Below are 25,279 nucleotides of genomic sequence, written 5' to 3' on the forward strand. Positions count from 1 at the left end.
AACCATGTCTACAGGGGCTTGGGCTGGTACGGTAGTATCATCTGTGAAATGCAAGCTTCAAGGAAGCACTCGTTTGCCTGCATTCTCAATGGACGGGGACTTTGTTATTGGTGGTGTTTTCTCTCTTCATACCTACGCACACACAGTTTACAATGACTACACCATCATACCCGAGCCTGTGAAATGCAAAGGAAGGTCAGTATTGGAAAGAAGAGAGTGATCAAAACATATTGCACTATGTAAGAATGAAAATGTTTTCACGTTTTATTTTCTGTGGTATTACATTGCTTCTGTATGGTTCTGAAAAAAATCACCAAGAAAAATATTCCAATAGTCAGTCATTTATATTTGTGGAAGTAATATTTGTGTTTTTGAAAACAGAAATCATATTTTTAAACAACAATCTTACAAAAATCAAACAGGAAATGACAAGCCTTTACATATTTATTTATACATTTTTGTGATTTATCATGATAATCATTTCTGCTGAATTTAACTGATGAAGCAATGTGTTGAAGTGCCCGTAAAAATTTAAGTCATTATTTGGCCATGGTCAAAACCCACAACTCCTACAATGTTTTCTTGTGACATTTAACCTAAGTCTGTAGTTTAATTTCTAAAAGTGAGTTAACTTTCTGCAGGATTAATGATCTGCAATCATTACGTGCAATGATCTTTGCCATAGAAGAGATTAACAACAGCACAGAGCTGCTGCCCGGAATTAGGCTCGGGTATCAGATCTATGACTCATGTGCATCAGTGGCTGTGGCAGTGCATGTGGCATTTCAGTTTCTAAATAGCTTCGACCCTGTGTTTTTCATTGGTAACAATTGCTCACAATCTGGTATGGTGATGGCCGTTGTTGGGGACTCTGGGTCTATGACATCCATCAGTTTGTCACAAGTCATCAGTTCTTTTAACATTCCCCAGGTAAATGCCAATTTCCAATTTCTGTCCATTTTTGTATTTAAAATATGCCATGTGATATTTGTGTTTGCAGTATTTTCTGAGCTACACTGTTTTATTTCTTTTGGTTTAGGTGAGCCACTTTGCCACATGTGCATGCTTGTCTGACAAGCAGCAGTACCCAAGTTTTTTCAGAACAGTCCCCAGTGACCAGATTCAAGCTGAAGCACTAGCCAAGCTAGTGAAACACTTTGGCTGGACTTGGATAGGTGCTGTTCGGTCAGATTCGGATTATGGAAATAAGGGCATGGCTTCTTTTCTCCAAGCAGCACAGAAAGAGGGGATCTGTGTGGAATACTCTGTGTCTTTCTATCGGACAGACCCACAGAGCAGAATTCAGAGAGTGGCAGATGTTATCCGCAGGTTTCTTCATCAGAGATAATTATTGTGCATTGACTTGTTTAATTATCTTTAAAATAAACATTTGATGATGTAAAAAGACACAAAAACATTTTTCAAATGCACTATGTCGTCTCAGCAGGTCTACAGCTACAGTTGTGGTGGCATTTGCAGCTTTAGGAGACATGAAGATATTGTTGGAGGAGCTTTCACGTGAGCCTTCCCCACTACGCCAGTGGATAGGCAGTGAGTCATGGATAACATACTCAGAATTAAAGAGATTCCATTTATGTGCTGGGGCCATTGGATTTGCGATTCCGAAGTCAGTAATTCCAGGTCTAAGAGACTTCTTGTTGAATCTGTCTCCCTCTGAAGTGGCTGCTTCTCAAGTACTTACTGAGTTTTGGGAAGATTCATTCAACTGCACACTTAAAAACAGTAAGGAATGTTTCTAGGTTTAAATGATCCTGTCAAACTTCTGGTGTTACAAGGTGCACTGTTGATCCATAAGCTTAGCAGTTTTCAATTAAATATTATACACACACGCACACACACACACACACACACACACACACACACACACGTACGTATGGTTTTCAGAATATTGGTCACAGTGGAAAGTACATAAAAGAGATCTGAGACTAGTTTGAATTTCAGAGTTTAAAATGTCAGTTCTGTCTTTGTTTATTTTTAGATACTGTTGCAGACAAGAAGGTATGTGATGGAAAAGAAGACATAAACAGTCTCCATAATCAGTACACTGACACATCTCAGCTCAGAATTACTAACATGGTGTACAAAGCTGTGTATGCAATAGCACATGCCATTCATAATGCAATGTGTCGAGGAGCAAATGTCACAGCTCAGTGTGACACATTAACCAAGTTGCAGGCCAAACAGGTCAGAAGAAATAAATATCTTAATGGCAGTTTCCCTCATCACCTGCTTGAATTCAATTTTGTATTAATATTGATTATTGCACTATTTTATCTATTTCCTTTCTCTCCCACCCTCTCTCTTTATTCATGTTTACAGATTTTAACTGAACTGAAAAAGGTAAATTTTTCCCAAAATGGATATGATGTGTCATTTAATGCTAATGGTGATCCTGTGGCTATTTATGAGCTCGTTAACTGGCAGAAAAGTGAAAGTGGCATCATTGATATTATAACTGTAGGGCTTTATGATGCATCACTACCAGTGGGCCACGAACTTTGGATTAACAGAAATATAACCTGGATGGAGGATAGCAGAAAAGTAATGACTCAAAGGATGAGAATCTAACTCTACTGAACAAGATAATTTATATTTATTATGCCACCTTTGTGTGTTGACAGGTACCAGTGTCAGTGTGCACTGACAGTTGTTCTCCAGGAACTCGTAAAGTACTGCAGAAAGGAAAACCCATCTGCTGCTATGACTGTATAGCGTGTCCTGAGGGAGAGATCAGTAATACAACAGGTAAAATGAAAAAAATTCCATGCATGTAAAATGTTTTTATTGTGAACATATGAAAATTACAGAAATTACAAGGAGCCTATATATTTTTTTTCTCTCTTATTCAGATTCAGCTGACTGTTTACCCTGCCACAAAGAATTCTGGCCTAATGCAAAGAGAGACACTTGTATCCCTAAACCTATAGAGTTTCTTTCCTTTCAAGACATCTTAGGAATCACCTTGGCTACATTCTCAGTCATTGGTGCCTGTCTGGCCATTATCACTGGAGTTGTATTCCTTTATCACAGGACATCTCCAATTGTCCGAGCCAACAATTCTGAGCTGAGCTTCCTGCTGCTCATCTCACTGACTCTGTGTTTCTTATGTTCATTAACTTTCATTGGAGCACCATCTGAGTGGTCCTGCATGCTGCGTCACACTGCATTTGGTATCAACTTTGTTCTCTGTATTTCCTGTGTACTTGGGAAAACTATAGTGGTTTTAATGGCCTTTAAAGCTACAATTCCAGGTAGTAATGTGATGAAATGGTTTGGTCCTCCACAGCAGAGAATGACTGTTATGTCTTTCACATTTATTCAAGTTTTAATATGTTCTTTTTGGTTAGTATTCAGTCCCCCTTTTCCAATAAAAAATCTAACCACATACAAGGAGAAAATCATATTGGAATGTGCATTAGGCTCTCCTGTTGGCTTCTGGGCTGTTCTCGGGTACATAGGGCTACTTGCTTTGTTTTGCTTTGTTTTAGCCGCCTTAGCCCGCAAATTACCTGATAATTTCAATGAAGCCAAGTTTATCACCTTCAGCATGTTGATATTCTGTGCAGTGTGGATCACCTTTATCCCAGCATATGTTAGTTCACCTGGGAAATTTGCTGTAGTTGTAGAAATCTTTGCCATTCTGGCCTCCAGCTTTGGACTAATAATGTGTATATTTGTTCCAAAATGTTTTATCATATTGTTTAAGCCTGAGAAAAACACCAAGAAATGTTTAATGAACAAAAATTAATCAGAGTATATTGGACTTTTCACAACAAGCTAGTATTCCATTTTTAAGCTGAAATTCTACATATTCAATATGCATAGGAAAGTTTTGGTTACTTTGTCAAATTAAGATTATTTCTGTTGTGATTAATAGCAAACACAGAAATGTATTTACAAATTAAGGGAGTGATTTGAAAAGATGGATGGGATACTTTTTAAGGTCTTTTTTTTTTCTGGAAAACCTGATTAATTTGCACAATAACTTTTATGCAATAAATTGGACAATATTGCCAGATGTAGCAAAAGATGATACAAATTAAATTTCATTTATGACTGATAATCAATTTATTTTATTTAAACGGTTCAGAAGTTTCAACATTTCCTCCAGTTAGGGTTAGGGTAATTGATTTACTGACCATCATCCAATTATTTAGGGAAAAACAGCTATCCAAAGTTTCCTGGCCCTGGAAAAGTAATCGCCCTCCCCTTAGTGAGAGCCATTATCCACAAATGGATGAACCTTAAAACCAATTACCTACCGAATTTGTCTCAGTTAGGGTGAATGTTTGTGATTCAAAAACAAGAAAGAAACTGGACAAAAATGGTATTCATGGGGGAGCCGCAAGGCAAAAACAACAACAAAAAACTGCTGACCAAAGTCCAAAGAATACCAAACTGGATATCCTGAAGGCAAATGCTCATGCTCTATAATTTAAGTACAGTCAGATTATGTAGCAGGACAATTATCAGAAACACACTAACAAATCTATTTTATGCTCAAAAAAAGGAAAATGATGATTTTGAAGTCAAATTCTGGACTTAATCATATCGAGATAATTTGGCATGGCCTTATAAATGTCATTTAGGGGTGGCTGTAGCTCAGGTGGCAGAGCAGGTCAGCCACTAATCAGAAGGTCGGCGGTTCGATCCCTGGCTGCATGCCAAATATCCTTGGGCAAGATACTAACCCCGTGTTTGCCTACTGGTGGTGGTCAGAGGGCCCGGTGGCGCCTGTGTCCGGCAGCCTTTCCTCTGTCAGTGCGCCCCAGGGCAGCTGTGGCTACGATGTAGCTTGCTATTGCCAGTGTGTGAATGGGTGAATGACTGAATGTAGTGTGAAGCGCTTTGGGGTCCTATGGACTAGAAAAGCGCTATACAAATGCAGGCCATTTACCATTTATTTGTAAAATCTCTAATGTGATGAGTCAGTGAAGCTCACTTCTGTCTAATGACAGCAATACTGAGGTGTGTTGTACTCAGAGACTTTGCAAATAAACTCTAATAGAATAGGAGAATGGTATCAAAGTGTTTATCATGGCATCTAATAAGAGAACTCTAATATTTGATTCTTTCAAAGTCATTATACAAATGATAAACTTTCAATTTGGCCAACAATCTCAACTGGAAATAAAAATAATATATACTTTTTTTTTTTTTTTTTTTTTACCACAGAACTAATCTGTTTGTCAAAGTTGGCACTAATAGTTGTTTCCTAATTTATGCACCCATCTGCTACCAGAAGAAGCATTGTTGGTGAGAAATGCTATCAATCTGTTAACCCTTTAAGACCTACCATAGAACCAAGTCTGCCAGAGTTATCTTTATATTTTTACATGCTGTAGTGCCATTTTTGGGAGCATTCCAAGTTGCTATACATCAGTATAACCATTATAACCCAAATTTTAATAATATTTCTGCATTAAGTCTATAATAACTACACAAATTGCAACAAAGTGCAATTTACAAAAAAATAGAAAATCGTTTTTGTTTTTTGTTTTTTTTACATAATAGTTAGAGAAATTTAAGAGGTTTGTCCCTCAAAACTGTAAATACAAAAAAGTTGCACAAAATAGTTTCTTTCAACAGGAAATTTATTTTGAGTGTCTTCATAGTTTTATTTTTGAGATACACCAATTTTTATATACTGTTGGAAAAAAAATATTACAATGCAAATTTGCAAAAAAACCAGCATGTGCATCAAAATAAACTATTTCCAGCAGTGTAACATGACTTTTAAAAACACCAGTACAGGCTTATAAGGCCCCAAAGGTAAAAATCTACATTTTGTGCGAATAATGACATCACTTCCAGTTTTGGCCAGGTAATGGTGGACACGCGATAGTTCACGCTGACGTCTATTCCTTTTTTTTTTTTCCTGTTCTTTCTCTCTTTTTCTTCTCTGATGGGAACACACACTGGTCATTTTACTATTTGAATAAATGTTCCCCGACTGACAGCTGCCTGTCTAACTTACTTAGCACAATTAAACTGAATCTTTGCCAACCAAAACCTCTCAGCCCATGACAGCTGGGATATGAGCAAGGGTTTCAGAAAATGAATGGATGTTGTGTGATTTGGACTGGAAAGAAAGAGCATCCAAAGAAAACCTGTGAGTACCTTCATAAGCCAAAAGTTCATGTGCATGTCTTGTGTTTAGGCAGTGAGGTAAAAAATGGTAGCTGCTGTTGATTATAAATGTAGTATTACTCAAAATTATAATCAAGGAAGTCTGGGAAATGTTAAAAAACTATAAATGCACCCCAGCAGCTACTGGATTCTAGAGGCTCCAATTCCTTGTTAGCTATTGGCTGTTATTTATACTGTCAACAATAAAAGCTGTTGTTACACGCGGGTCACTAAACACTTGCACAAAGTCTAACTCCTTGGGATTGCTATATGATGAATATTGATTTAAAAAAAAGAAATAAACATGTTTCAGTTTACTGGGGTATTTAGCATGACTGATCTGCTGCAGTCCTGTTCCTATTTGATGAGACAAACCCTCACAAACGGATCCCCCTCATGCAGCTCATCCCTTCCAATCTCTCCCATATGGGACAGATTGAGTTGTGACCACAGCTCCTCACTCCCATCCTGAGTAAAGCCCGCACAAATCAGTCTCCTTTCACACTTTCCTGAGGCCACACAGAAAGTAGAGTACTCAGGTCGGATGTAAATCCCCTTTAGGTCGGGGGTCAAGTGTTTTCATCATGTGTGCAGCTATTATTTTACGCGTCATTATCAGCTGTGCAATACCGTTACTTAGGCAGGAAACGGGCGTAGATGCTAGCGAGGAAGTAAAGAGACGCGGGTGGATGGCTTGTTGCCCTGCAGCTGTGATTTGAGTCTCCCCCCCCCCCCCCCCCCCCCAGGACCTCACACAAGCCAATTCACATCCATCCACCAAGTCCTCACCATTTCAGAATGTGAAGGAAGCAGCTGCGTTTCATCCTCCCAACCACCGTTGGCAAGCTGTAGTGACCATCAATGGGCCCAAAGCGCAACTTCCTTGTCTTCTGACCACAGCTGCTCAGATTTTTGATAAGCTTAGAAGTTTGAAGGCTGTTTACTAGATCCCAGACTTCGCTTCCCACCAAAATCAACCCATTCTTATATATCCTACAAGAAGAGCCAAAATACATTAGCATCGTTGTAATCCAATCCAAGTGTTGCATGTTAGTGCTGATAGAAAGCAGTGAAGTAGGGACTCCATCAGTTTCTAAAAGGTTTCTCTTGTTTAGATTTATTAGCCGACACTCAAGTATTACCCGGGTTTGGGAATAAATTTATTATGAAGTAAAGGCTCACACTTTTCCATTAGACTGGCTACTGCTCCGCCACACACATCATAGATGTCCCTGCCCAACATCAATAAGTTGTGCTGTTAACAGATGAAGCCGTGATTATCTCTACATAATGTAAATGTTGTCTTCCCTCCCTGTGCATTAAGAGGCAACAAGAAATATTTTCTCTGTTGCATAGCAGCAAATGACTGCTAACTTGGCAAAGTGCTCAGATGTCTGGCCCCGGGAACAAAATTTATAGCCTGCATAATATTTAAAAAAACGCACACATACAATTACGAAGCAAGATGATTATATTATAGTCTGTCTTTTACTCTTTGCAGTAATGGAGTGTTATCATTTACGGCAAAAGCAAGTTTTAACAAAGGTCAGTCAGTGAATTAAACATCTAAGGTCTCACATTTCTTTATTTGTATCTGTTTCTACCCATTAATGGTCAAATCTAATGTCTTGATATCAGTATATTAACTTTATAAACAGGACAACTGGATTGACCTGATGTCCTATAAGCTGTTTTGTGTTTCTCGAGGTCATCCATCAAACATAATTTACAATAGCAGTTTCTAGGAGCAGTTAATAGTGCTGAACCAAACGGCAACCTCAAGGGTTTGAAAATGAAGCCAACAGTCTCTCCAGTGGTCAGTCCAAACAGGCAAATGTTCAACCCTACAGCATTAAAAATGATGTTTACAACACAGCACATGGATAGTTTTCACCTTCTAACAACTGTATGGCTATAACCATCCAATTACAGAACCGTAGCCTCACTTTTGTAATTACAGTGACCAAACTAACCTTCTACATGTTTTGTTGATATCATCTGGAGATTTTGAACATACATGGCTGGATTTGACACATATGTTTGTGCTTCTAGTGAGTGAAATTCTAGCAGTTTACTAGTCGGCTACAATACACCTTTTCATCTAAGTATGGTGACTTCTGGCTCCAGAAATAGAAAAAGTGCAAGAAACATGAGGATTGAAAAACAGTGGGTGAAAGAAACTTGTAAGTTTAAGGGTGTTTACTTAAAACAACATAATAGTTTAGTCTAATCTACATATGCTACCTTTTATACATATGGCAATCTATTCTGGTATATCTGTTCTGAAATGTTTGTAGTCAGCCTGGTGCCAGAATAAGACTTAGTTGGTGTAGCACACTTATTGTGTGAAGTGTATGTCAACATACTTGAAGGGGCCTACTGCCCACGTGCCTACTGGTTTTGTTTCGTGTGTGCCAGAGGCCCACGTGCCTACTGGTTTTGTTTCGTGTGTGCCAGAGGCCCACGTGCCTACTGGTTTTGTTTCATGCGTGCCAGAGGCCCACGTGCCTACTGGTTTTTTTTCATGCGTGCCGGAGGCCCGCGTGCCTCCTAGTTTTGTTTCATATGTGCCAGAGGCCCACGTGCCTACTGGTTTTGTTTCATGTGGTGCCGGAGGCCCACGTGCCTACTGGTTTTGTTTCATATGACCCAGAGGCCCACGTGCCTACTGGTTTTGTTTCATGTGTGCCGGGGGCCCCGGTGCCCACTGGTTCTGCGGCTGTTTTCGCTGGGGGGCCCGAGGAGCCCGTCCAGCCTCCTGTTTCGCCTGCTGGGGGGCCCGAGGAGCCCGTCCAGCCTCCTGTTTTGCTAGCTGGGGGGCCCGAGGAGCCCGTCCAGCCTCCTGTTTCGCTAGCTGGGGGGCCCGAGGAGCCCGTCCAGCCTCATGCCACACCGGCTGCCACGTCGGCTGGGGGGCCCGAGGAGCCCGTCCGGCCTCCTGTGGCTGCTTCTCCACCTGTGGCTGCAGCGCCGCCTCCTGCAGTATCATCACCTGCAGCGCTACCACCTGCTACTGCCACGCCTCAGCCTGAAGCTTCAGCCTCGCCTGGTTCTGGTCCAGCTTCATCCTCACCTGGCCCAGCTTCAGCTTCAGCTTCAGCCTCGTCTGGTCCAGCTTCATCCTCACCTGGCCCAGCTTCAGCTTCAGCGTCAGCTTCGCCTGGCCCGGCTTCAGCTACAGCTTCTTCATCGCCTGGTCCGGCTTCATCCTCGCCTGGCCCGGTTTCATCCACGCCTGGTCCGGCTTCATCCTTGGCTTCATCCTCGCCTGATTCTGGTCCAGCTTCATCCTCACCTGGCCCAGCTTCAGCTACAGCGTCAGCTTCACCTGGCCCAGCTTCAGCTACAGCGTCAGCTTCGCCTAGCCCAGCTTCAGTTACAGCTTCGTCCTCGCCCGGCCCGGCTTCAGCTACAGCTTCTTCATCGCCTGGCCCGGTTTCATCCACACCTGGCCCGGTTTCATCCACGCCTGGCCCGGTTTCATCCACGCCTGGCCCGGTTTCATCTCCAGCTTCATCCACGCCTGGTCCGGCTTCGGCTTCTGCTTCAGCATCGCCTGGTCCAGCCTTCGTGTCTGCATCCTCGTCTCGTCCAGCCTTCGTGCCCGCATCCTCGGCCACAGCATCCTCATCTTCACCCACTGCGCCTGGTCCAGCCTCCGCTTCAGCATCCTCATCAGCATCGCCTGGTCCAGGTCCAGCCTCCGCTTCAGCATCCTCATCAGCATCGCCTGGTCCAGCTTCCGCTTCAGCATCCTCATCAGCATCCTCATCAGCCTCGCCTGGTCCAGCCTTCGTGTCTGCATCCTCGTCTGGTCCAGCCTTCGTGTCTGCATCATCGTCTGGTCCAGCCTTCGTGTCTGCATCATCGTCTCCGCCTGCTGCGGTCCCGGCTTCCGTGCCCTCAGCCTCGCCTGGCCCAGCCTCGTTTGGGTCTGGAGCTAAACGGCCGTTTTCTGGACCGCTGGCCGGGCGCCGTTGCCTGACTGGCCGCCGTTGCCTTCCGCACGGCCGGCCCCCGGACCGCCATTGCCTGAGCGGCCGCCGTTGCCTTCCGCACGGCCGGCCCCCGGACCCTCTTCGCCTGAGTGGCCACCGTTGCCTTCCGCACGGCCGGCCTCCTGAACCTTTTGTGCGCCTCCACGGCCTTCTTCGTGGCCGGCCTCCTGAACTGTCCCATCCTGGCCTCCTGTGTTATCGGGCCCCTGGCCGGCCACCTGAACTGTGTTTTGGACTCTGCTCCCCTGTGAGTTTTTTTTTTTTTTTTGTGAACGTTTGTTTGGGACTCTGGGGCCTCCGTTTTGGTCGTGGCCCGGTCCCTCCGTCCTGGGCCCCCTGCCGCCCGCCCGGGTCTGGTGGTGTGTTTTTTGTGGCTGTCTGGGGCCAGCCCTTGAGGGGGGGGTACTGTCATGGTCTTGCGGCCATGACTGAGTGACTTTGTGTTTGTGTCCCTTATTGTTATTATTCTCTTTATTATTCATGGGCTGTTTTGGGATGGTTTGTGTTTTGGGATTTTAGATACTGGGTTCTGGGTTTGTGCTCCCTCTGTTGGTCCCTGGTGTTAGTGTTCCCCTGTCTCATCAGGTTAATCAGGTCCAGCTGTTTCCCCCACCTTTGTGTGATTTCCCAGTGTCTCTTTGTGTACTTATAGTGTGTGATTTCCTCTGCTCCTCGTCGCGTCGTCTGTGTTCATACCCGGTGAATCCCCTGCGTGCTCTCCCTGCTGTTCTCCCTTCATGTTCAGGTTTGCCACTCCCTTTGTGTAGTTTCTCCCAGTTTAGTTCGTCCTTAGTTCTGTTTTGCCATCTCCACTTTATGTTCAGTATTGTCAATAAATCACCTTCACATCTGAGTAAGTGCTGCATCTGAGTCCTCCTTTCCACTCTTCACACGGCCGCTGCCCCGGACCGTGACAGTTATTTTATTATATTATATTTTATTTTTTATTTCATACATTTTATTTTGTGATGTGATGTGAGCGCAGGTGCAACCCAACAGGCCCCAAACGTTCCTGGCAGCAAGTAAAAATGAAATATAAAAATATAGTCCAAACAGGTAAGGTGTAATTGTATTATGAGCCATAGTGCTTGGTCTGTTTGTCCTATGTAAATCAATTGCAGTTAGAGGCTACATTAATTTTCTTTCTGTAAGCACTTATTGAAATTATCTGAGCACATTACAAGTACATATTTGCTTACTCTGTATGCTCATATGCGACCCGTTATAGCCAACAGAACAAAAGCGGAGGCCCGAAAAACAGGTGGGGGTCCTCCACCACCACCACTCACAGAGGCTGAGCAGTTGGCTTCCACATTTGTGATAATGTTGGCAGCATCACATATGATCTTCACAGTGCAGAGAACACAAATTAGCATCCATTACTATAATGAAATAATCTGTTAGTTTGAAATGCTACAGGGAACTATGTACCTGTACATTAATGCTGTGGAAAGACTTCCTGTTCACATAGTCTCCTTCATTTACTGAAGGAGCAATGATTGGAATGTGAGTGCCATCTATACAGCCAATCACGCCTGGGAACCGTGAAAATAAATGTAAAATTTAAGTAGTAGTTCAAGTATCACCACATCATGGATTAAGTTTTGTTCATCCTGATACCTGCAATTTTGTGGCATCCCTCTTTGATAAATCTTGTGGGTCTATGACCGGGGAACACCACAAACGAGTACAGGAGACGTTTCAGTGCAACTGTAACATTCCTGACTGCCCGAGAGACGGTAGCCTTGGAAACGTGCTCAGCGTCACCAATATTATACAGAAAGCTCCCGTTTGCAAAAAACCGAAGTGCAATACAAATAATATGTACAGAACTGAGAGAATGTCCGCGATGTGTCACATGAGCAATATTAGGCCTGAGGATGTTATTCAAATAAATTATAGGTTGTGCTGAAAAACGGTAACGTTCACACAGGAAATCATCAGGAAATGATAAAACGCGCTCTAATCACTCTCTCCCGGCGGAGAGCTCTGCGGAGAATTTGGGCTTCAACATCTACTGGCTCTTCAAGGAAGGAGCACGCAGTGTCTGACACTTCCTACAGTCAGGTTTCCGACAAAGAGGCGGAGAAGGTCAGGGTTAGTTGAAGTAAACCTGCTAGGGGGCAGGTTAGCTTCACGGAGTGTGTCGTCATAGTAACTCACTCAGAATTAATCTAAACTCGCTTTGTGAAACCGAAAGCCCAGAGTTTTCGTTAACTCAGCGTATACTTACTCAGAGTTTGCACTAAACCGGCTTCCTGAAATAGGGCCCTGGAAAGGAAATTTTAGGGTGCCACCAAAAACTTTCTGGCAGTGCATCTGTTCTAGCAAAGTAATGCAATTATCCTTAAATTGCTACATCTAGCAGTTAAGCACCTTAACTGTGAAAATGATGGTAAATAACACTTTAATAACTGTTACCATAAAATAAACGCGCTTGCAAGAGAATTTTGTTTACCACTGCTCTACTAGTGCTTTTTATGCTGTTTTTGCAAGGCCATTTGTGGAAGGAAACTGTGACCTAGGACAAGCTGATGGTATAAGATGTAAGTACAACTCCTCTGGTTTCATGTGCAAAAAACAATTATTGTGCTAGCTTACGTGGTTCCAGTTCTACAGGGATTTAAAAATAGTTACTCAAAACGGAGCGTTCCCGCTCCGACTGGTTTTAAAGGGTTAACCTCGGCCTGATTTTTTTTTTAACACTGTTTTGCTAGTTCTTTTAAAGGGAGAAAAATGAGATTGGTGATACACACGGCAGGACGGCAGGAATTGCGAGAGATTGTATGTATCGCCTGCCCTGGGAAAGCCTCATTGTTTTATGTTTGTGGAGGTGACTGGTGAGATGGAGGTATATAAAATACGTAGATCAACAAAAGGCTTGTTTGAACAGAAAAGTTTTTAACTGCTTTTTAAAAGAATCCACAGAGCAACTAAGGTGTGTTGCTTATGAAATCCATGAAGTGCGGCTGTCCAATTGGCCTTCCTGCTGCTGCGGAGCCTGGGACGGTCTGCTTGCTTCCACCCCGGGGGGAAGGGTAACATCTCTTGGGTCTGGGTGCCGTTTCCCCCTCTGGGGGCGAGGGTACCTGGACCCGGGGTATAGAGTATGTTTGGGGAGTGTGATTGTGTGTACATGTCCATTTATGTCAATCCTTACGTTGGGTGAGTGCTGAGTGTTTGTATATGTGTGCATGAGGGTGGGAATGCATGTTTGTGTCTTTACGTGCCTGTTTGTCTGTGTCTATGTCAGGTCGGGTCTTAGACTCCACCTCTTTGGGAACTCCCAGGCCCTCCAAGGCCTATCTCCCCTCACCAAACTCCCTGCCGGTGACTGATGCCCTCAGGGGTTGGTGCATTGGTGGTTCTTGGTGTCCGGGGCTGGGCACTCAGGTATGTACCGGCTCACTCCCGGTGGCTACTTGGGGGGGCCTGGCGCCTGTTGCTCGGTCAGGCTTCCTCCGGGGTGCGGGGGGCCCTCGGGCCTCCGGCCTCTGGGCCTGCGGCTCGGTTCACTCTGGCACAGCTGGCTGCCGGCAGAGCCGGCGGGCACGCGGGTGCAGCCCCCTCTAGCTTCTGCTCGGTGGCTACTGGGTGACGCCTCGTCTGGGGATCCTCAGCCCTTCCCATGAGGGTGGCATGGATGTCCCTCCGGTGGTCCTCCTTGGGCTCTCGCACTCTGGGGCCTCTGGATGTCTGGGGCCTGGATCTCCTCCATGCCTGCTTCATGCCCTGGGGGACAGGGCTATGGCTCTCTACATCCTCTTGCAGACCATTACATGTGGAAACCATTTGAATACAAGCGCGCTGATCCACACAGGTATGCACACGGGTGTTCACTGTTCGTAGACTTAAATTACACCTTTCTTGGCTGCTACTTCAAAGCACATTGTGCGCTGTCTGTCCTGCGTGCTGCACAACAACATTGAATATTTAGTATTTACTCCTGTTTACACTTAGCTAGATTAATGCGATGGTGTTGTGTTTAGTATGTTGCTATGTTGTTTTCTCTTCTTTCTCTCTCAACAGGTGATCCAGGAGATTTTTTTTGATTTTTTTTTCCCCCTTTCTCACTGTCCCTCTCCCCTTCTGTTTTTCTTTTCCTTCCTCTTTCTTTCTCCCTTTCCTATTCCTCACTCATGTCTGTCCCGTCTGTAACAACTGAAAATAAAATTTAATAAATAATAAAAACAAAGGTCGATCAAATGGACCAATACGGCAATGCCATGATGATCCATTTGGCAAAATAAATCCATTGGGTATCCTTGTTGGTCTTCAGACAACAATTCTGACGGCTAAAGAACCAAAGGGGACAGGCAAAAAAAAAAGAAAAAAAAGAAGAAGAAATCCATGAAGTGCTACAGAGAAATTTACATTTTATTTATGTAATTAACACATTTTGAACTCTTAAAGAAATATAACAAAAGGAAAGACACCCAGCTGAACTAAAAGGATCCATGTAGCAAACAAAACTGTTGTGAGCCGCCACCCTCATATCGCCTTTGAACTTTTGGAGCCTTGACCTGACTTTTAAAAGTAATTGGGAAAAAAAGCACTATGCTGCGAAAAAAAAGTAGATATTTGCAAAATTCTGCCTAAATATGTATTTTATCTGGTTAATGTGTGTGGCGGGGCGTGGTCTGCAGTGCCGCTGCATGGGAGTCGGACGCACCTGAGCGGCACCTGCAATCACGCCTCGCCGCCTTAAAGTCTGTGCTCTCTCTGCTGTTGTGTTGTCAGGCTGTGAGCTGAAAAGCTACAGCTGGCTGTATGCGTACAGCAACCGTGTGTGAAAAGTGGTCAATAAAGAAATGTTGAAAAGCAGCGGGTCTGCCGTGGTATGTTTACAATGGAAGTAATGCTCCTGAACCTCTGCGCATATCCCAAATGCGCACAGCGTCTGCAAATCAGGGCTGTACAAAGTCACTTTCATCTTTACGCAGGATTGTAAGCTGTCATCTGTGAGGCGTGAGCGGTGTTTGTTTTTAACATAGTTCACGGTGGAGAATAGCTGCTGACATAATGTGGATCCGAAGATCCATAATTGGCCTACCTGGGGTTGAATGAAATTTGCCTCAGATCGGTCCTGGTAACGCGCTTTCTGATTCTCCCATTTTTGTAGCTCTGATGTGTGCATCAGTTTAATCGGCTTGGAATACAAAGCGCGATTGAACGCGTTATTTTTTTATGTGTTATTTTGTGAAATTAATGAATCACAATTAACGCGTACTATGATCTAGGACAGCGGTCCCCAACGCCTGGGCCACAGACCAGTACTGGTCTTTGAGTCATTTGGTACCGGGCCTCTAGAGTTAAGGCTTAATATAGTTACAAAATACCACAGCTTTTGTCTTGGATAATTTTATTTTGTTGTATTTATCCGGGACACCTTAAAGGCCGGTCTGTGAAAATATTGTCTGACATTAAACCGATCCATGGCACAAAAAAGGTTGGGGACCACTGATCTAGGACATCCTGGTGACTGTAGTATGCCTCTGCATGGCATTACAAAAGACTTACTAGTACAAAATGTTAACTTTTTTGTCAGCCTTGATAAACAACAGAAGCCCGTTTAAGCTTGATAAGCTGTTGTTAGAGTTTATTTAATTTTACTTTTGAGTATCACCTCATGTTTACTGGTTCCACAGCTATAAGAGCTGTTGGTCATAATATCGGTTTGGATATCTGGTGAGAGGGAACGCCTTGTCTTCCCCCGAACAAGCTGGCGAAGTTGGCCAGGGAGAGCGAGGTCTGGGCTTAGGCTACTGCTGCCACAACCCGGCCCCAGATAAGCGGAAGAAGATGGATGGCTGGATGGATGGAGAAAGAATTTTGATCATTTGTCAGAAGAGGAATTTATGAACATCGTGCAAAAAAATTATTAAAGCTTTGCCAAATAGCTCAATATACACTGCTGAATAAAACATTTCTGGAAAATTGGTCTGGTCATATAGTAGGAGAGGGGATTGTTAATCAGTTTTAACTCGGTTGGTGTCATTAGAAATAACAACAGGTCCACTAGACTGTCAACAGTAAGACAACTCACAGAACAGGAGTGGTTTTACAGGTTGCCACTCGGTTGTCTTTCTGGCTGCTTTTCTTTTTCACTTGCTTTGCATTTGGCTACGGTCAGTGTCAGTACTGGTAGAATAAGGTAATACCAGAACCCTACAGAGGTTGCACAGGTAGTCCTACTCCAAGAGTCTCCAACTTCAGTACTCGAGAGCTACTTACCTGCAGCCTTTAGATGCATCCCTACTCCGACACAGCTGAATCAAATGGTTGAGCTACCTCTTCAGCATGCCATCAAATTTGGCAAAGGCCTCGTAACAAGTCAATAATTTGATTAGGTTTGTTGGAACAAGGATGTATCTAAAAGGTGCAGGGCTGTACAGTGGCGTGTCCAGCGGGGTGGCCTGGGGGGGCACAGGCCACCCCCCCAACCAGACTGGCCACCCCAGGTGCCACCCCAAAGGCAAAACAATAAAATTCAATCAAATATCAAATGTCCGATTATGTTTTCACGGTGAAGCTCAGATATCCGAGTGTAAGTGAATGCAGCATCGGCTTCTGCGCTATGTGCATCACGTTAGCAAAGGTAGGAGAGCCAAGCACGAAAGACGGCACTGCAGGAAAAGAAAATGAGGACAGAATAAATGTCCCGGTAAGTAATATTAAGTTTGTTGAGTTTAGTAAACTTTGGTGAAATTAGAATACCAAGGAAAAAATAACACTTAAAGAATTATTGCAGCCGTGGAATACAATGGGGCAAAAAAGTATTTAGTCAGCCACCGATTGTGCAAGTTCCCCCACTTAAAATGATGACAGAGGTCAGTAATTTGCACCAGAGGTACACTTCAACTGTGAGAGACAGAATGTGAAAAAAAAAATCCATGAATTCACATGGTAGGATTTGTAAAGAATTTATTCGTAAATTAGGGTGGAAAATAAGTATTTGGTCACCTCAAACAAGGAAAATCTCTGGCTCTCACAGACCTGTAACGTCTTCTGTAAGAAGCTTTTCTGTCCCCCACTCGTTACCTGTATGAATGGCACCTGTTTGAACTCATCATCTGTATAAAAGACACCTGTCCACAGCCTCAAACAGTCAGACTCCAAACTCCGCCATGGCCAAGACCAAAGAGCTTTCGAAGGACACCAGGAAAAGTATTGTAGACCTGCACCAGACTGGGAAGAGTGAATCTACAATAGGCAAGCAGCTTGGTGTGAAAAAATCAACTGTGGGAGCAATCATCAGAAAATAGAAGACATACAAGACCACTGATAATCTCCCTCGATCTGGCGCTCCACGCAAGATCTCATCCCGTGGGGTCAAAATGATCATGAGAATGGTGAGCAAAGATCCCAGAACCACACGGGGGGACCTGGTGAATGACCTGCAGAGAGCTGGGACCAAAGTAACAAAGGTCACCATCAGTAACACACTACAACGGCAGGGAATCAAATCCCGCAGTGCCAGACGTGTTCCGCTGCTGAAGCCAGTGCATGTCCAGGCCCGTCTGAAGTTTGCCAGAGAGCACATGGATGATACAGCAGAGGATTGGGAGAATGTCATGTGGTCAGATGAAACCAAAGTAGAACTTTTTGGTATAAACTCAACTCGTCGTGTTTGGAGGAAGAAGAATACTGAGTTGCATCCCAAGAACACCATACCTACTGTGAAGCATGGGGGTGGAAACATCATGCTATGGGGCTGTTTTTCTGCCAAGGGGACAGGACGACTGATCCGTGTTAAGGACAGAATGAATGGGGCCATGTATCGTGAGATTTTGAGCCAAAACCTTCTTCCATCAGTGGGAACTTTGAAGATGAAACGAGGCTGGGTCTTCCAACATGACAATGATCCAAAACACACCGCCCGGGCAACAAAGGAGTGGCTCCGTAAGAAGCATTTGAAAGTCCTGGAGTGGCCTAGCCAGTCTCCAGACCTCAACCCCATAGAAAATCTGTGGCGGGAGTTGAAAGTCCGTGTTGCTCGGCGACAGCCCCAAAACATCACTGCTCTCGAGAAGATCTGCATGGAGGAATGGGCCAAAATACCAGCTACTGTGTGTGTGCAAACCTGGTAAAGACCTATAGTAAACGTTTGACCTCTGTTATTGCCAACAAAGGTTATGTTACAAAGTATTGAGTTGTATTTTTGTTATTGACCAAATACTTATTTTCCACCCTGATTTACGAATAAATTCTTTACAAATCCTACCATGTGGATTCATGGATTTTTTTTTCACATTCTGTCTCTCACAGTTGAAGTGTACCTCTAGTGCAAATTACTGACCTCTGTCATCATTTTAGGTGGGGGAACTTGCACAATCGGTGACTGACTAAATACTTTTTTGCCCCACTGTATATCAGACAGTATGCTACTGAGGGCAGCTAACACAAGAGTTATGAGTTATAATATATAATCTAAGTCGTAACAATGCTGTATGGAGCTGCAGATTTGGTTGCAGGTTAACATAGCTGGACTGGCCATCGGGCATACCGGGCATATGCCCGGTGACTTATTTTTTATTTTTTTTTTGTAATGGCATGAACAATGAGAGGTGGTGGTTTGGCCAGATGCAGGTCGATGTGTAAAAATAACTCAGTTGTTTTTAGGTGGTTATGGCGGAGCTTCCACAGAGGCCAGGTGGATGAGGGAAGGGGAGGCAGGAGGAGAGCCCCGAGGCGGCCACCAGTCCGAATGTCAGGTGAACTGAACTTCAGGTAAGAAGTTATGACCTGCAGTCTATCTGGGTCAGATATAAACCAAGTTTAGGTGTAGTTTATTTTCGTTGTGCTGACTTTTTACTGTCAGTTACAATAACTGGTACTGTGATGGAGAAACGGGTTTACCTTATAGGTGACATGAATGAGTTGAAGGGAAGTTATGAACTGTTTCTGAGAGACAAATAACACCAGGATCCTTTTTTATGTAGCTGACAGCTGGTAACTGTGCAGGGGCGGGTCTAGTAAAGTTTTGCCAGGGGGCCAGGTAGGGCATTAACAGGGAGAGGTGGGCACAAAGAAATACTTTTCTTTCTTATTCTCATTTAAAATATCTCACTTTTATTAAATAATTATCTAAATCTTACAACCAAAGTTTTTATCTGACGTAAAATGTATAGAAATCATACATATACCAACAAGACTGTGTACATCACTGTCACAACAGCATTTGTTTTCATTCAAAGTCTTTATGGCTTTAATACCTGGTGGGCCGGTCTCTAGTCAAAATGCCCGATTTTCTGTCCCAGTCCAGCCCTGCAGGTTAATACTGGCAGTGTCACCATGCCAGCTGACTGTATTTCATCATCAGCCAGTGTTGTTCTTTATCAATATTACCAAAGTTTACCATAAGGCAGCATAGAAAGTATTTACTTGCTTTCAGGTTTTATTCAAATGATAGTCTTTTCATTTGTTTCCCCACTTTTTTCCTGTTTCAAAATCAAACACCAGTTTGTGAGAAGATTATCTTCTTTTTTTGATTGGCACATAAAGTTTTACATTGCCATTGGCTAATTTGTCAATTGTTTGTTACAAATGTTTGTAGTTTAATATTCAAAAATGTTTTTGCCCAAAACATATGTGCACTACATGTCAGTAAAAATACTATGCAAATATTGATGTCCTTGACTGCTGAATAAACATTGACTGATTGTATCTCTTGTACTTTATCAACGCAGTATCTAAAAACTTTGCACCGTAGTGGTTAAAATCTCATTCTAATAAGAGTTAAAAGTGCATTCGGTTATTAGGTTTACAGGGTTACTGAATTATGGTTAACGGTTGGTAGAATTTTTTTAAACATTATCTGCCAATTACATCTGCTACCCTTCTCTAAATCTGTGCCCCTACCTGGCCTCCCCAACAAAAATTTTCTAGACACGCCACTGGGGCTGTAGCTCTCAAGAACTAGAGTGGAGACCCCTGTCCTACTCTTTCGGGATGGTACATCAATACCTGCCATTGCCAGAAGGGTTGTTGCGTCTCCCAAGACAGTCTAAAGAACAGGAGATTCCAGGACACAGACAGTTACTCTAAGAGAGCTGGACAGGGCCATAGAAGGTCTTTAACCCATCATGAAGATCGTTATCTGTTCCTGTGTGCTATAAGAAACGGGATGAGCACAGGCAGCAGCCTACAAAATTACCTCACAGACCACCACTATGAATGTTTCTGACCAAATAATCAAAAGCAGACTTCGTGACAGTGGCCTAAGGGTCTGATATAATCTAATGGGCCCAGTGCTCATAGCTCAGCATCAAGGGGACCCACTTGGTTTTTGCCATAAAATACTAGAATTGGCAGGTCTACCACTAGCGCCCTGTGCATTTCATACGTGTACTCCGGCAGGTTCACCCGGAGTACATGTAATAAATGTGAAAAGGTCTGGAGAAACTGTGGAGAATGTTGTATGACTGTGAAATTGCTCACCATGACTGGTTTGGTGATGGGTCAATGATAATCTGGGAAGGCATATTATAATTTTACACTTTACTTTATGCACACCAAAAAATATCATTTTTCTTCAGGCTAAGACAGTAAACATGAATTTAATTAAACTGATTACAGTAAAGTCTAGTCTTAAGTCACGAAAAAACATGCCTTGAAATCACATCCCTGGATGGCCTAAAATTGGCAATCTTTAAATATAATTTAGAAAAAAACAAAACAGTGTTAATTTTTTGGGCTATTTATACTATTCATACTATGACCGAATTTACTCAGTTCACATTAAAATTATATTTGCACTTGGTGGCTTGGTGACTGATACAAATTCAAATGCTAAAAGAAATCAAAATGTTACAAGAAATTGTATCAGACCATTGAGAAATAACTCAGAACAACACACTGTTTCAATGTGACTTTACATTTATTCATACAATTAACTTTCAATTATATATGTTCATACACTAAATAAATAAATGCAGAAAAAATTATGGCATATGAATATGAACTTATTTAAGAAAAAAGTAGTAAATATTTCATTTAACTACAGAATGAAGAACGATTGGAAAATTAACATTTTGAGATTATTAATATATTATGACTGATTTTTGTTCATTAAATATTTCTTAGTGTTCTTTGCAGGCTTAAACAATATGATAAAACACTTTGGAGCAAATATAAATATTATTAGCCCAAAGCTGGAGGCCAGAATGGCAAAAATCTCCACAACCACTGTAAATTTCCCAGGAGAGCTGACATATGCTGGGATAAAGGTGATCCACACTGCACAGAATATCAGCATGCTGAAAGTGATAAGCTTGGCTTCATTGAAATTATCAGGTAATTTGCGAGCTAAGACAGCTAAAATGAAGCAAAAGGAAGCAAGCAGACCTATGTAACCGAGCACAGCCCAGAAGCCAACAGCAGAGCCTAATGCACATTCCAGGATGATTTTCTCCTTGTATGTGGTTAGATTTTTAATTGGGAATGGAGGGCTCACTACCAACCATACAGTACATATTAAAACTTGAATAAAGGTGAAAGACACAACAGTCATTCTTTGCTGTGGAGGACCAAACCATTTCATGACATTGCTACCTGGAAGTGTCGCTTTAAAAGCCATTAAAACCACTATAGTTTTCCCAAGTACACAGGAGATACAGAGTACAAAGGTTATGCCAAACGCAGTGTGACGCAGCATGCAGGACCACTCTGATGGTGCTCCAATGAAAGTTAATGAACATAAGAAACACAGAGTCAGTGAGATGAGCAGCAGAAAGCTCAGCTCAGAATTGTTGGCTCGGACAATTGGAGTTGTCCTGTGATAAAAGAATACAGCCCCAATTATGATGGCCAGACAAGCACCAAGAACTGAAAATGTAGCCAGGATGATCCCTAGGATGTCTTGAAATGAAAGAAACTCTACAGGCTTAGGGATACAGGTGTCTCTCTTTGCATTAGGCCAGAACTCTTTGTGGCAGGGTAAACAGTCAGCTGAATCTGAATAAGAGAGAAAAAAAAACCAATAAGTGTCAAGTAACAGCTGTGTGCAGGCAGGAAAAGGACCCAAAGTGCAGACTCCTCGACAGGCAAAAGTATACTTCAAAACTCAGCTTTATTGCTGGATGGCAAAACGTAACAAAACCCGAAAATACAAAATAAACTTTCACAGGCATGCATAAAGACAGAACACACAGCATAAATGGGGGTAGATCACAACACAGACATAGAGAAACACAGGGCTTAAATACACAGGGGGAGCAATCAGGGAATGGGTAACAGTAGGGAAACACAGCTGGGGCAAATCAGGCCTAACGAGACAAGGGGACGCAAAACCAGATACATTAACATCAGACATGGACCTTCAAAATAAAACAGGAAACATAACACAGACTGAACTAAAGACACAGACTCACATGCAGGCACTGCAACAGAGGGAACAAAGACATGGGACCAGGGCAGACAGACACTGACTGGACACAGGATATAGCAACTAAGGATTACACAGAGACATAAACCATAAGACATAACTCTAACGAAGAAACCAAAGAATAGAAATGATAAATGATATATAAACTCAAAACCCTGGGTCAACGACCCAGGCATCCTAACAATAAGAGGCTACTAGGAATTAAATCATTGTAAATTGTATTTTTTCCAGTATAAAATGATTTTAAATGCATGGAGAAACATTTGATTTTACCTGTTATATTACTGATCTCTCCCTCAGGACATGCTATACAGTCATAGCAGCAGATAGGTTTTCCTTTTTGCAGCATTTTACGAGTTCCTGGAGGACAACTGTTAGTACAGACTGACACTGGCACCTGTCAAGACAAGGTAGCATAACAGATATAAATATTACAGATATAAAGTAGCAGCAACTTGTTCACCAGAGTTTAATAAGTCAGATTCTCATCATTACTTTTCTGCTATCCTCCATCCAGGTTATGTTTCTGTTAATCTTAAACTCGTGGCCCACTCGTAGTGAGGCATCATACAGCCCTACAGTTACTATCTCAATGATGCCACTCCCACTTTTCTGCCAGTTAACCAAGTCATAAATAGCCACAGGATCCCCATTAGCATTAAATGACACATCATATCCATTTTGGGAAAAATTTACTTTCTTCAGCTCAGTTAAAACCTGTAAAGACAGTAAGAGAGAGAAAGAAGAACATGGGACATTGCAATAATACACATTGATAGTTCTTTTTATCTAAGTTATATTAGGAGTTATGAAAGACATTGGCATTAACATGTTCAGTTCTGCTTACCCGATTGGACTGTAACTTGATTAGTTTGTCACATTTTGCTATGGCATTTGTTTTTTGACACACTGCATTATGGATGGCATGTGCTATTGCATACACAGCCTTATACACCATGTTAGCAATTCTGAGCTGAGATGTGTCAGTGTACTCGCTTTGGAGATTCTGTATGTCTTCATTTCCATCACACATTTTCTTCTCTATGGCAGGAGCTATAATTACAAAAACACAGATAATAGTGTTTTCGAGCCTGTAAGTAAAACTAGATTACAGGCCTGTTACATAGATATTAGAAAATTATTTTAGTAGAATGACTTACATTTGTAAATGGATAAAATTATATTGATATACAAGAAAAATTAAACTAAACCACTGGAACTTGACCTGAAAAGTCATTATATCAAGGGAGAATATATGCAGACATATGCCTGCGTTCACTTCATATTTGACCATTACCATTAGTGGAAAAAACATGAGCAGCAGTAGCTGTTGTAACACTACAATTTTGGGAAAATGATTTAAAAGCAAATGAAACTGTTACTTTTTTTCAGACTGCAGTTGAATGCATCCTCCCAGAACTCAGTAAACACTGGCGAGGCAGACACTTGAGTGGGAGACAGATTTAACAGGAAGTCTCTGAGACCTGGGATTGCAGACTTCGGAATACCAAATCCAATGGCCCCAGCACAGAAACTGTACTGTGTTAATTCTGTGCTTGTTACCCATGATTCACTGCCTATCCACTGGCGAGGTGGGGAAGGGTCACGTGATAGCTCCTCCAACAGGATCTTCATGTCTCCAAAAGATGCAAATGCCACAACAACTACAGCTGTAGACCTGGAGAGACAATGTAGTGCATTAGGAAAATGTTTTTTAAATGTCTTCACATGATCAAACATTTATTTTAAAGGTAATTACACAAGTCAATGCACAATAATTATCTTTGATAAAGAAACCTGCGGATAACATCTGCTACTCTCTGAAATCTGCTCTGTGGGTTTGTCCGATAGAAAGATACAGAGTACTCCACACAGATCCCCTCTTTCTGTGCTGCTTGGAGAAAAGAAGCCATGCCATTATTGCCATAATCTGAATCTGACCGGACAGCACCTATCCAAGTCCAGCCAAAGTGTTTCACCAGCTTGGCTAGTGCTTCAGCTTGAAACTGGTCACTGGGAATTGTTCTGAAAAAACTTGGGTACTGCTGCTTGTCAGATAAGCATGCACATGTGGCAAAGTGGCTCACCTAAATCACAAAAAATAAAATAGAATAACTCTGAAACAGCTGCACAAACGCGAACAGTCAACAAATACGTTTTCTAGAAAGGCAAAATATTTACCTGAGCAATGTTAAAAGCACTAACAAGTTGTGACATGGTAATAGATGGCGTAGACCCAGAGTCACCAACAACAGCCATCACCACACCAGACTGAGAGCAGTTTTTACCAGTGTTAAACTGAGCCTCCAATCTATTTAAAAACTGAAATGCCACATGCACTGCCACAGGTACTGATGCACATGAATCATAGATCCGATAACCAAGCTCAATTCCAGGCAGCAGGTCTGTGCTGTTGTTAATCTCTTCTATGGCAAAGACCATCGAACTTGTGGATTGCAGCTCAACAGTGTCAATGCTGTAAACAATCATGTCATTTTAAAATTTTGACTGTCAATTCAGGTAAAGATATTATACGTGATAAATTCAGCTCAGCGGCAATAATGTTGCAAACAGCTAGTTTAGGTACATCAAATCACTGCCTGACCAGAAATCAATATAAAATTATAGATAACAATTTACTGTTAAATATTTATAATATAAGTAAAAAATTCAGTTCTGAAAACACAAAAACACTATTTTAAAAATCTAAATGACTTACTATTGTTAGAAGAATTATATTATAAAT

General features: G+C 42.4%; 2 protein-coding genes across 2 annotated transcripts; one reads left to right on the forward strand and one right to left on the reverse strand.

The window, feature by feature from the left end:
- The first annotated feature begins 669 nt into the window (after positions 1-669).
- LOC146694214 (extracellular calcium-sensing receptor-like) lies at positions 670-3,769 on the forward strand. The gene is made up of 7 exons (XM_085430319.1): positions 670-930; positions 1,040-1,329; positions 1,448-1,743; positions 2,000-2,205; positions 2,341-2,562; positions 2,643-2,766; positions 2,871-3,769. The coding sequence occupies exons 1-7, from the start codon at positions 670-672 to the stop codon at positions 3,767-3,769; spliced, it is 2,298 nt and encodes a 765-aa protein (XP_085286445.1).
- Positions 3,770-21,198: 17,429 nt separating this feature from the next.
- Positions 21,199-24,975, reverse strand: LOC146694215 (extracellular calcium-sensing receptor-like). Its single transcript, XM_085478715.1, has 7 exons — positions 24,715-24,975; positions 24,331-24,620; positions 23,916-24,211; positions 23,381-23,586; positions 23,029-23,250; positions 22,807-22,930; positions 21,199-22,103 (listed from the first exon to the last, which is right to left on the reverse strand). Exons 1-7 carry the CDS (start codon positions 24,973-24,975, stop codon positions 21,199-21,201), a joined length of 2,304 nt encoding a protein of 767 aa, XP_085334841.1.
- Between the last annotated feature and the right edge of the window lie 304 nt (positions 24,976-25,279).

The sequence above is a fragment of the Copadichromis virginalis genome, linkage group LG14, assembly GCF_057382275.1.
Source record: "Copadichromis virginalis isolate Kocher_CV1m ecotype Utaka linkage group LG14, C_Virginalis_male_GT1.1, whole genome shotgun sequence".
Lineage (NCBI taxonomy): Eukaryota > Metazoa > Chordata > Actinopteri > Cichliformes > Cichlidae > Copadichromis > Copadichromis virginalis.